General features: G+C 39.9%; 1 protein-coding gene across 1 annotated transcript in view; it reads right to left on the bottom strand.

The window, feature by feature from the left end:
- Positions 1-15,294: 15,294 nt before the first annotated feature.
- The window catches only part of frmd6 (FERM domain containing 6), a 69,463-nt gene continuing 67,810 nt past the window's right edge, over positions 15,295-16,947 (bottom strand). Inside the window, exon 14 of the mRNA XM_033988854.2 lies at positions 15,295-16,183. Coding sequence (XP_033844745.1) covers positions 15,893-16,183 — 291 coding nt within the window. The 3' untranslated portion in view covers positions 15,295-15,892. The remainder of the gene's footprint in view (positions 16,184-16,947) is intronic.

Genomic DNA, 16,947 nt, shown 5'->3' with positions numbered 1-16,947 from the left:
ACCAGGAAGTACGAGCACATAAGTCCTGTACTCATGTAATGTGCCACTACATCATGAAAACAAACAGCAGCCTCCCTCATGTTTCTTAAAGGTCTTATATTACTCAAAATTGACTCATGCGATGTTTAAGTCGTGTTATAATGCTGTTACCTCCTCAAAAACAGACCTGGAGTTGTGTTTTGTTTCATTCACACATTTGACTAACCCTTTGTTATTAGTCTGTTTAAATCTCCAAAGCTCAGAATGCTCTGTTCCACCTTGTGATGTCATAAACTATGAATTTTCAAGTTAACAGCTCCTTTTACCTTTTGTTTAGCAGGGATTAGAAATTCCAGGGTCGAAATCATCCAACTGATTCTAGTGAAGGTGTGTGGAGTTTAAAAACACAGTAGAGCACTTCCTGTATTACCACATGATGACATCACAAGGTGGGAGTGTTTTCAGTTTGAGAGAAGAACTCAGTCTAATTTTGCAGGGTTTGTGTGTTAAACATGTGTGAATGAAACAAAACACAGCTCCAGGTCTGTTTGTGACGAGGAAACAACATTATAACAGATGAGAAAATAGTGTAATATGGGCCGTTTAAAGTACTTTGGACCATGTGTCTTACGTAAATAAAAACATGAGCAGCTAAAGAAAGAATACTGCAGATCCAATTCATGATATAATGACATCGTGGAAACATTTGGACCAATCACAGAGCTCCACACGCCTCGATGCTCAGTGTCTGTCCATCCTCAAAGAAATGCATGAGTCTGCTCAAAGTTATCTGCTGACTCCAGTCCACGCACAGCTCAAGGTGAGGACAACTGCACCCACTAAAATAAATGTATCCAGTGTGATATGTGACGACCTACAGACCTGCCTTAGACCTGCTTTAAACCTGCTTTAGACCTGTTATAGTTGGAGATTTCAACATACATGTAGATAACGGCAGTGATTGCCTCAGTAATGCTTCATGATTCACCCAGAGTGTGAATAAGCCGACTCACTGTCACAATCACACTCTAGATCTTGTTCTAACCTACGGTATTGAGATTAATGATCTAATTGTCCTTCCTCAAAACCCTATACTCTCTGACCATTTCTTAATTACCTTGACAATGAGATTAATTTTAATCCAATTGTCACTGATCAATTGGTTGACAGAACAATGCTCACCTTAAAATCTGCTCTCGATGTTGTAGCTAAAACAGAAAAGCATTAAACCAAGACCTCCGGCTCCATGGTACACGTTACAGCTCAGGACACTCAAACAACATGTAAGACGCACAGCTTTGCTGCCGCTCGCGCTCTGAGCAGTCTCTGAAGGCATGGAAGCTCTGCCTGCTCACTTATAAGGCCACTCTGCGGAAAGCCCGAACTAGATACTATTCAAATCTAATAAAAGTAAACAAAAATAACCCCAGATTTCTGTTCAGCACTGTAGCCAGGCTGACAAACTCCCACACTGCTAATGAGTCTCCTCGAACATTAGTTGTGATGACTTTCTTCAATTCTTCGATTACAAAATTACAACCATTAGAGACTAAATCAACAAAGCTACTCCAAAAATCAGCTCTGAGCTAATCCAGTCTGTAATACCAATATCCCACATAGATCCTCTAATAATATTAGATAAATTTACTCCTGTTGATGAGGTGGAGATTACCTCAGCCATCATGTCGTCCAAACCATCAACCTGTTTGCTCGACCCTATTCCAATCAGACTCCTCAAAGAAGCCCTCCCCCTAATAATAGATTCCATCCATAACATAATAAATATGTCGTTAGAAAATGGCTACGTTCCTCAGTCCTTTAAGTATGCTGTGATTAAACCCCTTTTGAAAAAACCTAACCTAAATCCTGATGAACTAGTCAACTATAGACCTATCTCTAATCTTCCCTTCCTCTCAAAAATTCTAGAAATATAACTAAATTAGAAATATTTTACCTAAAAACGATGCTGAAAAACTCATCCATGCATTTGTTCCAGACTTGATCACTGTAATTCTCTGCTCGCCGCCTGCCCCAAAAGTACTATAAGGAGCCTCCAGTTGGTCCAAAATGCAGCGGCCAGAGTCCTAACAGGAACTAAAAGAAGAGACCACATCAGTCCTGTACTAAAATATCTGCACTGGCTTCCTGTCGAGCTTAGAATCAAATTCAAAGTCCTCCTCCTGACATACAAAACCCTAAACGGTATGGCCCCATCCTATCTGCAAAATGTTATTGTCCTGTACCAGCCAAACAGAGCACTCCGCTCTCAGAATGCAGGACTATTAGTGGTTCCTAGAGTGTCCAAAAGTACAGTGGAAGGGAGAGCATTCAGTTACCAAGCTCCTGTGCTATGGAATCAACTCCCTGCTGATGTTAAACAGGCCCCCACAGTCTCTGTATTTAAGACCAGGCTTAAAACCTTCCTCTTCGGTATAGCTTATGACCAGGTTACTTAGTTTAATGTCACTCCGGACTAACTATGACCAGATTGGCTGGGAGTGACATTAAAACCCGGGATAAGATAGGCTGCAGTAGGAAATAACTAGCTGGGGGAAGTATGGCAACCTGAGCACTATCCTCTGCTTCCCCCTATTTTCTCATCAGCAATGCTATTCACATGTTGTCCCCTGTCCCACTCCCCCTGTGGAGTGTAACTCTTTCAGATGCCCCGATGACAGCTGGACCCTCTCCTCCTCCCCGCCTGGCCCTCCTCCACCTGCCTCCCTCTCCTCCTCGCTTGGCACTCATCCTCCTCGCCCGGCTCTCCTCCTCACCTTGTCTTCCTCCTCCTCACCTGGCCCTCCTCCTCGTCTGGCTGATTTTTCTTGTTTTGTCTGATTTTTCCTTTTGTTTGATTTTCCTGTTTCTTTTTGTGTGTAGGCAGCACGGTGGCTGAGTGGCAACACTCATGCCTCACAGCAGAAGGTTTGGTTGGATCCCCGGGTCGCCAGGCCTTTCTGTGTGGAGTTTTTCATGTTTCTCCCCATGTCTGGATAGGTTTCCTCCGGGTACTCCGGTTTCCCCCATCAACCAAAACATGAACGCCCTTCGAGACAACTGTTGTTGTGATTTTGGGCGTTACAAAAATAAAATGAATTGAATTGAATAGACCTGCTTTACACCTGTTTTAGACCTGCTTTAAACCTGCCTTAGACCTGCTTTAAACCTGCTTTACACCTGTTTTAGACCTGCCTTAGACCTGCTTTAAACCTGCTTTAAACCTGCTTTAGACCTGCTTTAAACCTGCTTTAGACCTGCTTTAAACCTGCTTTAGACCTGCTTTAGACCTGCTTTAGACCTGCTTTAGACCTGCTTTAGATCTGCTTTAGACCTGCTTTAAACCTGCTTTAGACCTGCTTTAGACCTGCTTTAGACCTGCTTTAAACCTGCTTTAGACCTGCTTTAGACCTGCTTTAAACCTGCTTTAGACCTGCTTTAGACCTGCTTTAGACCTGCTTTAAACCTGCTTTAGACCTGCTTTAAACCTGCTTTAGACCTGCTTTAGACCTGCTTTAAACCTGCTTTAGACCTGCTTTAGACCTGCTTTAAACCTGCTTTAGACCTGCTTTAGACCTGCAATCTGTACATGGTGTGTTTTGTCTACTCAGGGATGTGTCTGCTTTTATCCTTAGCATTATACCGTAAATTTCGGACTACAGAGCGCACCTTGATATAAGCCGCACCAGCTAAATTTGAAGAGAAAATCAATTTTGTCCATATATAAGCCGCACCTGAATGTAAGCCGCAGGTTTTCATATTGTAACATGAGACATTTACACAGAAAGACGGTGCACCGACACGCTTTTTTTTAAACTGTGCCTGAAAATTGGCACCAACACGACATCAACACGGGATGAACACATCTGCAGGTTTAGAAAATAAAGCTGCACCAACACGGAAAATCTGCTTTTATTTCCTCTGAAAACTTTTGTCGTCTTTTTACATTGACCAAGTTGGATTCATTGATGTCGAGCTTACGTGCAGTGGCTCTATTTCAGGGGTCGGCAACTCGCGGCTCCGGAGCCGTATGCGCCTCTTTCAGCCTTATACTGCGGCTCTGCGTGGCTTGGGAACTAACACAGACACAGCTCACAGTCCTGCGTAAAGAGCCCTAATTTTCAGACGCTGTGCGCACAGGGGTCAGGAGCAACTTTTGCCCGTCCCTAATGACACACTAATAAGCTCGTCCGTAGATGTATCATGAAAATCCTGCTGGAAATCGCCACAGAAATCTATTTGATGTAGTAGCAAGTATATTATCTGCTCTTGTCTCCGCGGTGACGTATCACGTATAACACATCAGACACGACGCACAAAAGTAGAGCCACAAGCGAGTGAAAATGAGCCAAAACATAAGTCTTTGGAGAGCTTTTTAACAAAGGGGAAAAGGACAACTGAGGAGTCAGAAGAGGAGACTACGACCTCCAAGAAAAAGAAAGATAAATTTAACAGACAATGCCTACTTAAAATCTGGGTTTGTCGCTACAGGTGACATACGCACAGAGTCCGCTCTGCGTAACATACGGGAAAAGCAAATAAGGCAATGAAACCTTCAAAACTGCTTTGGCACATGGAGAATAAGCACCTGGGATAAAATGATACGCTACGAGTTTTTTTGTTGTTGTTTTTTTAAAGAAACTGCGAAGCAGAGTAGACATAATCACATAATCAGCGCAGGGTCACACTGATGCAGCGGTTTGGTGAGTTGTATTTTTTTATGCACTTAAGTTGTTTTTGCCATATTTATCTGCCACGTGTAGAAGGCTTGTCCGTGAAAGTAAAACCTACATTATTCTGTTACATTATTATTATTATACACAGTGTTATCTTCATTTTAGATGTCAAAAAGTATTTGCGGCTCCCAGTGTTTTATTTTACGTGGAAAGTGGGTCCAAATGGCTCTTTGCGTGTTAAAGGCCGACCCCTGCTCTGTTTCCTTTCTGTTTCTTTATCTTAAAAACTGCATCATATCCATTTCATGATGCGCAAAATGATCGTTCAAAATCAAAACTAGTGAATTCTTCAGAGCAGAATCTTTCCCCACGTCTGTCTCACTTTTACGTTTACAGCTAGAGAGCGCCCCCCCGGGGCCGTTATCCAGTAAAATTCCATATATAAGCCGCACTGCTGTAAAAGCCGCAGGGCTCAAAGCGTGGAAAAAAAGTAGCGGCTTATAATCCGAAATTTACGGTATTTCTTGTTTTAGTTTTATACTTAGATGGTTTAGGACTTCATGATGTTTTTTGTTTTATTTTTATTATTTTCTGGCTGTTTGACAATGTTTTTCCTTTCATTGTTTGTTTTACACCATAAGGTACTTTCTAGCTGTGGGGCACTATATCAAACTGGTATTTATCTCCACCTATCCTTTCCAGAGAGTCCGTTACTTCATTGTTCACTTTACCTGTGTGGAACTCTTTAAACCCTTCTGACTTGATAGTTCAGAATCTTGGTCCTCTTTGACGCTTACCCCAGAGACGAACATTCTTACACTGGTAACAATTTGCTGATTTATTCTTAGTTACAAAAACATTGGACATAATGGCCCATGTATTTATATATGTTATAATTTTGTATTTTGATTGAAGACAATTATCCAATCAGAAAGCAGAATGAGCCTCACATGAGCTGCTCATTTGGGTTGCCAGTTTCAAAGCTGAAAGCAAATTGCTTTAAACCTAAAATGCCTCTCCCTGATCTGAATGGTCACTACCTAAAACCCAGCACCTGCAGCCATCATGAATCAGTGCTAGTGCAGCCTCTGTAGCTCAGTGAGTGATTTCTGGATCTTCTGAGCTTCCCATGAGGCGTCTCCATATACTGAGAATGAGAAAAATGTGCATGTGTCAATATAGACACATGCACATGATTCTGATTGTAATGGCCGACCTAATTATCATGGGCTACATACATTTCTTTGTGTTACGTGCCAGTTGGTCCAGGGGTAGTGGCACGCAACGAGTTGATGTTAAAACTGGGCGTAGAACAAAAGTCAGAGCGTGGAGACGTGGTCAAAACAATCAAAGTCAATTTATTCTTACAAAAGTGCTCAAAAAAGGTGTACAAAGTAAAACTAGATAATACAAAAATAAAATACAAATAATTCGACTATGCTGCAGCGGAGGACCCACTGGTCGCTGGTGGAGTGCGCAGCTCCGGGCCATTATATCCTGCACTGATTGCTGAGTCTCTCCAGGTGCGGCTCAGCCGGTGGGTGGATCTGACAATTGGAGGCAAAGCCAAAAAACGGACTAGTCCGTAACATTTGAATTACAGTCATTTTTAGAAGAAAACTCTATTCTAGAGAAATTCCAGTCCGGGTTCAGATCACGCCACAGCACGGAGTCTGCATTGCTGAAAGTTCACAATGACATTGCCCTTTCTGTTGATGCTAAATGTCCTGTTGTATTAGTGCTGCTAGATTTAACAGCTGCTTTTGATACAGTGGACCATTTGGTCCTTCTGTCCTGGCTAAACCACCATGTTGGTATTCGCAGTGCAGCACTTGAGTGGTTCACCTTGTACCTGACCAAAAGGACCTTTTCAGTACAGATAGGTGAATTATCATCCTCCATTGCTTCCCTTTTTTGTGGAGTACCCCAGGGTTCCATTCTTGGGCCTGTCCTGTTTTCACTCTATATGCTGCCCCTGGGGTCAATTATACGCCCTTGAATCGTTATTTGATGGTATTGCAGATATCAAGTTGTGGCCAGGACAAAATTTTCTTCACTTAAATGAAGAAAAAACAGAATATATTTTGTTTGGTGATTCTGCCCCCTTAAATCTTGGCTCACTGACCTCAAGGCTCAGACCAACTGCTAAAAATCTCAGTGTCATTCTCTTTTAAATTTGACAAACAAATTGACAGCGTGGTCAGAGCAAGCTTTTTTCAACTACGTCTTTTAACAAAAGTCAAGCCATTTTTAAATCGCAATGATCTAGAGAAAACAATTCATGCTTTTATTAGCTCTAGAATAGATTATTGTAACTCACTTTATGTTGGTGTCTCCCAGTCGTTCCTGGGTCGCCTCCAACTTGTGCAGAATGCTGCAACACATCCAGATGCCAACACATCACCCCAGTCCTTTATTCGCTCCATTGGCTTCCTGTTTCTTTTAGAGTTGATTTTAAAATTTAACTTTTTGTTTTTAAAGTTCTTAATGGCCTCGCCCCGCCCTACCTGGCTGAACTGCTGGTGGTCTGAAATCCAAACCGGGCCTTGAGGTCATCTAATCAACTCCTTTTGGAAGTTCTGAAAACTAAATCCAAACACTGGGGTGATCGGGCCTTCTCTGTGGCTGGGCCCAAACTCTGGAACAAACTGTCTCCTGATGTCTCCTGCGCACCATTACTGACTTCGGTCTTTTTAAATCCAGGCTTAAAACATATTTATTCAGACTGGCCTTCAACACCTAGTAATGTTGTGACACATTATCATTATTTATATTTTGTTGTATTAATGTATTTTATTTTATTTTCCTATTTTACTGTTTTAGTATGATTTTAATTTGCTTGTAGTTTGATTTCACTGAAAAGCACTTTGGTCACCTTGAGTGTTGTAAAGTGCTCTATAAATAAACGTTGATTGATTGATTGAAACAAAACAGAGCTGTATATGGGCATAGTAATAAAATAATGATATACTTTACATGGTTTTACCCAGGTGCAATTAATAACATAAGCAGCTAACTACATTTACAACACAACACAAACGCCAGCCTTAAACCCAAAGCATTTGTGAGACCAACAATTTCTCATATGTGTGTAAAGTGTAACCTCCCACAGTTTGAGATAAGTGTTAATTTTCACTGCTGACTGACTTTGATAAAAAGGTTACGTTTATTTATTATTATTAGGTGAAAAGCTGCTCCAGAGACAGACAGAAGAATGCTGTCCCCTGCTGGTCAAGCGGTGGATGTGCCTGTGTAATTGTTGTACAATTTAGTATTTAGTATATGTATTTAGATTGATCCCTTGCTGTTATTGGTTGTCTGTTGTTGTCTTTAATTTTCAGTTTTGAAAATACTTTACAGTGGAACATTCCAACCAAGTATGCATGAAAATACCACTAGGGATTCTATGATTGTGTGACGTCATGTGAACGCAGCCTCTGCAGTGATAAACATGGAATCTCTAATCAAATGCCTCTGAACACTCATTTGTACGTGTTGTGTTGTGTATGGAAGAGAAGAGGAAAAAGAGAATGAACTCTGCTCTAAACTTCTCAAGCTCATCCTCGTCCTCTCTTGTTTTGATGTCCTGTTGTCCTCGTCTCCTGTTGTCCTCTTGTCCTCGTGCTCCACACTTTTGTTTAATTCATAATCTCACAGGAGTGTCATTCTCTGCTGCTCCATATGTAAACAAACGGCGCCGGGTGATGACGTCACCGGGCCGTGGCTCGTGCTGCAGGTGAGAGTGGGATGTGATAGAAATCAAATAAAATCTAACTTTCTTCCAAACAAACCGATTTGAACTTAAAATTCCATTCATAGATTTAATATTTTTATGGCCTAGCTCTATGACAAATTCACAACAATCATATACAAACTATAAAGTGCAGACTCCACAGTGAAACTTGCACTGCTCTTTTAGTTTGGAGTTGTTGTTGTTTTTTTAAATTTATTTATTTTCTTTCTTTGTGAGAACGTGGCACAGCAGTACGACGACAAGTAACGGAGATATTATATTTTCTGATGAACAATCTAGCTCCTCGAGACTGATTTACACAGATGTAATAAATAAGCTCGAGGAGGACGCCCTAGGCAGAAAAAACAAGGTTAGCTAGGCTAAAATCATATAGAATGTGCATAATATGCATCTGGAGAACTTTATATTACTTTTGAGTGTATAATTTTTAGCCTATATATTGTCTAAAACGGCCGTTACCATAGAAATCCGCAGTGTGTGTGGCAATGTACAAAACTCTCATATATCATATATTTAATAAAAACAACGTCCAAAGTAAAGGAACAACCCGGTAAACTGCTGCTCCCGGCTGGTAAATGCATCTGTAGAGTCTACATACTTTTGAATGAATGCTAAATGGAGTATTTAGAGTCTTAAATCTCCGTTGGTTTAACATTATGCTAACTGAAGAATGTACTATGTGTGACGTCACAATCTCGCGCTCTATTTTTAAATCTTAGCCGTTTGTGTCTGTCTGAGGAGGCTGTTGCAGGAGCCCTGGCCTCCAATCTGGGTGACTTTAGGCCTGTTTCAGAACCGCCTAATGAGAGACAACTCCTCCCATTGCTCTGTCACCATGTCACCCGCAGTGTTAACTCCACTCTGAGGTGAGTGAGGTCAGTAACAACAGGCTGATTCTACCTGACAGTGTGGAGTACACAGTATCGGACAGCCACCTGAAGACCATGGGCAACTGTGTCCGCAAAGGTTTCCAGGGACTGAGAAACGCCCTGCCCTGCTGCTGCGCAGGGAACTTGTCACCAGAGGAGAAGGAGGAGTCCATCCCCCCACAGAGAGTCACTCCTCCCTCTGTCACCACGGCTCCCCTCACATTCATCTCTCTCTCAACGAGAAAAACATCCAGCTCAGAAGAACGGAACAGGAAAAATTCCTGGTATACTTGGGACTGTGAGGCCTGCAGTGGTCTGATGCATGAACTGGTCTGTCGTCTGTTCAAAGGCAAACATGAGGACAAGTTTGTAGTAGCCCGAGACCTCCGAGATCGTCAGATGGAGAGGCTGAGCAAGCTAACTGTACGTGTGGCTCCAGATTTTTACAGCATGAGAAGGATCGCCACAGCTGTGTGCGAAGAGTTGTGCAGGAACTGGGAGAAGACTTGGGTTGCATTGGCAGCACTAATTGACACTGACTTCAGGACTGTAATGGTGGATCTTGTTTCCAAACATCTAGAGCACATATGTCAAACTCAAGGCCTGGGGGCCAAATGCAGCCCCCCGGGCCCCATTTCATGTGGCCCTTGACAGGGTAAACTCAAAGGTATGATGGTGTTAAAATGTAATTTTATCAGGAGATATGCACATTTTTACATCTAGGCTAATGCATATGTAATATTTGTAACTTGAACAAGTAATAAATACAGAAACAGTAAATTAACAAGTTAAAAAATTAGCTGCCTTTGAAGGCAGCTATTTTGCTAATGTGGCCCCCGGTGAAAATATGTGTGACACCCCTGATCTAGAAAATCTGCCGGTACCAGGACTGTTCACACCAGTTGTCAGAAAGCTGTGCAACACCTTCTGCTTGCCCTACACTGATTATTAACTTTAACTATTAATTTTTGTGTATGATTGCTGTGAATTTGTGATGTACATTGTGCGATTTGCAGGGCTGAAGTAAAATTAAACTGATTTTAACTCAAGATATATTTTAAATGTTATGTTTTGCTATGGAGGAGTGGTTGGGGTAAAGTGTCTTGTTACGGCCCCAAACCTTATGCTCTTTCCATTTTATAGTATTGGTCCTATGTTTCTCCTCTTTCCCTATGTAATCCTGGCTGAGTGAGCCCTCACTCAGGACCATTTTTCCACCTGGCCAATCCTGTGGCTCACCTGCAGCCGGCTTCATTTAAGTAGATTCAGTACACCTGCTTAGGGTTGCTGGCCTGTGTGGTCAGTCTGCTGTTCTCCTGACTCTGCGTCTGAACCTCTGACTGCGTCAGTCCTGACTCTGCATTTGAACCTCTGACTGCATCAGTAATGACTCTGTCAAGATTTTGTCATGTCATTGTAAAATTGTTTATTAGTTAAACTTGACCTTTGTTATTCTTATGTTTAAACCTTGCGTTACCTTTTAAAATATTTTAGACCCCTTTTGTTTAGTTTACCTTTTACATTCCTGTTTGTTAAATTACTTCTTTATTTTACCATTTTTCCATCAGTTTTTTTTTTTTTTTTTTTGTTACTTCCCTGACCCTAGACAAGCTGGGTTATAACATGTTTGAAACACAATATGATGATATCAGAGGAGGATAGTTCACTGTGTCACTTTTCTAGTGGAGGGTCCACTACCCGCTTGTCTCCAGTGAGATGTTATTGCTTTGCTTGGAATGTTCCAAAGTATGGCATTAAACCGATCTATTTTGCAGTGTCTTTATTATTGAAAAATACTTTGAAAAAATCATATCCTACTCTCCACAGCTCAGACCTATAACTTGGTCTGATGGCATCACTTGCTTGTCTCCATGGAGATTGACAATTTTAATGCCATAACTGTGGAACACCTGGAAACACAATCACATCCCCATGGAGTCAAGCAGTCAGCAGAGGGCGCTGTTGCATTAATTCATAAAATCAATGTAGCTTCTTCTGTGTTAAAGTGAATTTAACAGGTTTTCATGTTTTTATCATAGTTTTACATCAGTTGGTGATTCTGTTTAAATGAAAAAGACAAAAAGAATGAAACATGGACAAACTATAACTAGAATCACATTTCAGAACATGTTTGTACTCAATCAGATACTAAAACTAAAAACTAGTATTGAAAACAGATACTCATTGTTCGTAGGTATCGATATTAAAAAGTCCCATTGACAGAACAGAAATGAACCTTTCCTGAATGACATAATGATGTGTCTGTATGTTTCACACATAGACTAGTATACACCCACTATGAACCTGAGGGATTACACACATATAACACACGGGAACAGAACACAAAGTACAACATATAATGTGGAACGTCACAGTATATTGTCTGAATAAAGTGTTATTTTCATTGTGGTATCGGAATTGGTTTTGAGCATCGAGTCTATTCCTTAGCATTGACATCAAGTTTGAAATTTTAGTATCATGAAAGTACTAGTTTGTAGAGACTTTAACTACAAGGTTAGCATTTTTATGCAGAATAATACAGGACAATATATACTTTGTTGTGCTTAGGTTAAAAATAAATGAGACACAATAGCGCTGTACCTGTTTATTATATATTGAGGGTAGTATTAGTACCACAAGGCACAACCCAAATTTACAGTAAAACTCATTTTTAGCTACAGGAGACACTTGAGCATGTATCCTTTCACAGAAAGGACTAAGATATGAACACAAACTCTTCCACAAAATAAGTTGAGCCAAAAGTTTCAAAATGTAGAATCTAAAATGATATGAAGGATTTTAAGGACTTGGGTTATGGCTGTGTACCTTTTTAATATACACTTTATAAGGACAAATCTGTCAGTCAAAATACAATTTAACAATGTAGTAACATGTAGTAAGAAATATACGCAGTTTAAATATACAACAGTATCAAAGTATTATAATTAAATATATGTTTTTACTTTGTTCGATGACGATTATGGAGTAAAAATGCAGTATAGTAAAGTAATAAACATGAAAAATGGATTTATAACAGTTCAGACAATAGTACACCAATGAAGAAATATGTTGAAGTAAAGTATTTCAACACATACAAGTTTTCAATCTGAAACTGAAACTTACGTCATTATATTTGTGGTGTGTGTTACTGTCTATAGTCTAGATTTCCCATAATGCATGAATAAATACACTGCAAAAATGTACCCATGAAGAATCTGGTTTAAATGATTTGAATTCAGAATATCTTGAGTTTGGATTAGTTTTATTTTTTGCACATGTTTTACTGTATGTAGGACTGGTTTTAAGCGTGTTTTTTGATGTTTCAAGATTTATTTTGAGCTGCCTTGTGCAATTTACAAACCCACTGACCAATGAAATTAGTGACAAAACTAGAAAATGTCTTATTCAAATCGATGAATGTAAAACTCAAACAGCTCAAATCAAGAAATAGTGAAGTTTGAAGCAAAGCTCAACATTTGAAGACTGCCCTTCATTCACTATGGGACATTTTGATTCACCAGTACATGCATTATTGTTAAAATTTACAGGTGTTTTTGTTGAATTGTTAAAAAAAAACAAAAAAAACCCAAAAACCCCTTTGACAAACATGCTTTCTTTTTGCGAGCAAGCCTCTCCACAGATCTGACCTACAACTTAGCCCGGTGGCATCACGGGCTTATCTCCATGGAGATCGACAAGTTTAATGTCATACTGTGGAAAACAGGAAACACATCTCCATGGAGTCAAGCAGGGGGTGATCCTTCCACAGAAAAGTTACATAGTGAATCTTTAAATTAGACCACGGGTGTATTTATTTCAGTTGAAGTGACAGTTTTATGCTACAGAAAACCTATGGATACAACTGACTTTGACCTGTAAAAAGGTGTATTTGCTGTTCACATCGTCTGAAGTGTAACCTGACCTTAATACTAAAACATCCAACTCAAACTTATTGGAACAAGTTTGAACACAACACACATAAAGTATTTTAAAACATTCCAGTTTAAACAAAGTACATTTAAAAAGCTGTAACTGAACACTTAAAACAATACATTTGGGATTGACACTTTTGCACTGGCTGTAGCTCAGGAAGCCGCCATTTTGAGTTTTTGATTACAAGGAGCTTTTGTGGGCTAGTCGAGGCTTGCCGGTCGTACTCGCAAACCTCAACCTGACACTGACGTTTAAGACTCCAAAATCAAGATTTTCCCTTTAAATTCATGCATGTATGTCGTGTGATTGTCAACGCTGTGTTAAAATCACTGTTTCCCAATCAAACAGCAATAGTACTATTATTAAAGGTACAGTGTGTAACTCTCTGGAGGTGGCACCTGCATGATTCCATAGAAATACAACGTTAAACCATACTTTGGAACATTCCCCATGGAGGTACAGATGATTTTGTTTCTAATCTATTATTTGACTAAAAAGTTATATACTGTGGCTTTATGATTTAAAGGTGTTCCTGTCAAAAAGATATATTGTTCAACTGTTCTGAGGCAGGGTTTGCCAACTGCATATCAGTGTAGATGTTATTGCTTTGCCTAGAATGTTCCACAGTATAGCATTAAACGTTTGTATTTATTAATTTGCATGTGTTTGTATTGCTCATAAATACTTGAGAAACATGCATTCTTACTGTGAGCGGGCTTGCCTCTGCACAGATTTGACCTGTAACTGGACATGGGGTTGTCATTTTCTTGTCTCCATTAAGAAGTTACATAATGCACCTTTAAATCTTTTTTTTTTTTTAACTAAAAAAAATATTTTTTCATCCTATGTTGAAGGTAACATATTGTTCATAGTAAAGATTGTTTGTCACAATAAAAGCCAAAAAATCCATGACGTACATGGGGAAAAATAATATGGGAAACCACTGATCTATATCAAGTTAAAATGACCTGAATTCAAAATATTACTCTTAATTAAAGTTATTTTGACTCATTAATAATCATCAGACTCAGTTTACTTACTGTAACACATTCTATCTAGTTTAAATGCATGTATTTAGTTTCTTGCTGCTTTAATAATACAAAGATGAAGAGGCTCTGTGCACAACAGTGTGCTAGCTAGCTCACTGTGTCTCAAAGCTAACAGTCACAAATTAGAAAATATAAAATAAACAACTTATTCAAATTCAAATGAATTAAAATAAAATGACAGAATTATTTTATATGTAGAACTTCAGTTTGTGGTGATGTTTTAATGTTTATCATGCCTCAAAATTAGCATTAGCTTTAGCATTGAGACACAAACATGTCTCTTTCTAAACATAGAAGTGTCTCTGGTGAAGTATTCATTTTATTTGTGTAGTGCTTAAATTGTTGTCAGCTCCCTGTCCACAGTCTGACCGTAACCCCCTAACCTCTGACCCCTGACCCACCCGCAGCTCCCTGTCTATTGTCTGACCCTAACCCCCTAACCTCTGACCCCTGACCCACCTGCAGCTCCCTGTCCACTGTCTGACCATAACCCTCTAACCTCTGACCCCTAACCCACCCACAGCTCCGTGTCCACTGCCTGATCTTTAAATATTTATTCACTTTAGCGTGACTCAGACAAACCTCATAGAGATAAACCCGGACAAGAAGTGATGACCCTCACAGTGAGGTTGGCGGACACTGTTGTGCACAGAGCCAACTGACATAATTCAAAAAAAGTCAAATAATCTAAAACCCAGAACACAAAATATTAGCATGGTCTAATTAATCAGATAAGATTATTATTATGGATGTACGTTCTTTTAAATACTTTAGATTTTCATTTTTGCAGATAAGTTTGAACTCTGCATAGACAGTGAGATACAGAGGAGAAGGCACATAGATTTTTGTGGTCGAATGATTTCAATGAGCGGTGGCTTCACTGGCATTTGCTCAATGCATTGTGGGTAATCGCGAGGTCCATTTTCCCTTCCCGGGAGTTTCAGTCGTGTTGAAACCGTCTTTGGTTTGTAGCTCATAATTTCTCTTCAAATCCGAGTATATATATATATATATATATATATATATGTTCTTAAAGCAAAAGAATAAAATGTAAATATTTAAAATCTCACAATTTGTTCCCTTTAGTTTCCTTTCGCAGCTCAAGTTAGACCAAACACAGGTTAAATTAGTGTTTACTGTTCAAAATCCACCCAAAATTCAATCAAAAAGTTCACTTTTTTTAAGGTATAGTCACCAAAATGCATTCAGTTCCTCCCATTGGCTGACAACAGACAGAGGTGGGCTTTATGCAAGCCACTGATGAAGAGTCCAGTGAACCTTCTTTGTTCCAGTCCCACACTTGGATAAATCTTGATAGAGGTGTCATCAGGGAGGGTATCTGGGAGGGTATCTGGCTTTAAATGTATGCCAATTCAATGTACATACTTAAAAGTCAGATGATTTTATGTGATGATTTTAGAAAGGATATTTTTAAAAGGTCTGGCTTTCTCTGGTTAAATCCCTGAAATCTGCTTAGTTGTGTTGTCTCCATTTGACATCATCAGGAGATAAAACAGGCAGCTTGGTTCTTACTGCCACTTTGGGACTCACCATTCAACCTCTTTCATAGTTTCCTGAGTGTTCAAATCTCTCTTGCGCAAGGTTAATTTGATTTATGTTTTTAAAACCAAATTATCACACCACAAACTCAGGGACTTCTTCGCTGGTCAAATCTAGAGAAAAGTACTTGTTTGTCCTCTTGATTGCAAAGGATTGTGGGTCGTTTCGGATACTCGCACACTGATCTCCCAGGCCTTGGTAGTTGCATCCGTCGCTGAGCTCCTGAGCGCAGCCAAATGTGTAGCTGTGGGCGGTGTCCTGGCATAGCTCTGCCCACTGAGTGCAGTCCTTCTGGTAGAGGCGGATGTCGTCCAGAGACTGGCTGTGGCGGTCTGTGGACGACTGCGGCTTTTTGCACATGGACTGCTACCAAGACAGAAATACAAGGAGATAGTGTAAGTTTCTTTTCTAGTTCTAAAGGAGCTGTACGCAGCCTTAGCAATCTCAATGGTTTAAAAAAGGTACTACAGAAACAGTTGAGGGTTGCTAAGTTTTTCTCATTCTCAGCATAGACTAGCAGTTGTAGCTGGCAATTTGGAACCCAGTTCCATATTTGGAATTCTGATCATGTGTATCATAGCAACCAAAGAACCAATTTGGAGCGAGGCTGTAGAAGGTAATGCCTCTTCCTGCCCAGGAAGGGAGTAGGGAGCTAACACTAGCGGGAGTGACCTCGGGGAAAGAAGGTGACTGATTTGCCTTTTATAAATTTTGATATCTTTTGATTTACAGACACAATAGTAAAATAAAAAAGGATCATGTAGAGTGGGTTACTATGAACATTTAAGATGAAAATGACAAGTTTGACAGCAGCAGTGACACAGAGAGGGCCCACAGTTTCTCAATGTATAGTGAATTGGAGCCAGAGACGATGGAGCTGGAAGCGCGCCCATGCTCACTTTCTGTTTGGAATGCGGCGGCTAGCATGTTAGCTATGTCCATTTATATATACAGTCTATGGGTTTAGGTAGTGACCATTCAGATCAGAGTCTTTTTAGATTAAAACCAACTGGATTTCATCACTGAAACTGGAAACACTAATGAGAGACTCGTGAGGCTCATTCTGCTTTCTGACTGGATAACCGCCTAGAGAACTAAAACACCAAATTATAATATAAATAATTCTTCCA

Source organism: Periophthalmus magnuspinnatus, chromosome 22, assembly GCF_009829125.3.
Source record: "Periophthalmus magnuspinnatus isolate fPerMag1 chromosome 22, fPerMag1.2.pri, whole genome shotgun sequence".
Classification (NCBI taxonomy): Eukaryota; Metazoa; Chordata; class Actinopteri; order Gobiiformes; family Gobiidae; genus Periophthalmus; species Periophthalmus magnuspinnatus.
The sequence above is the reverse complement of the archived record's forward strand: the minus strand, read 5'-3'. Positions and strand labels throughout refer to the sequence as shown.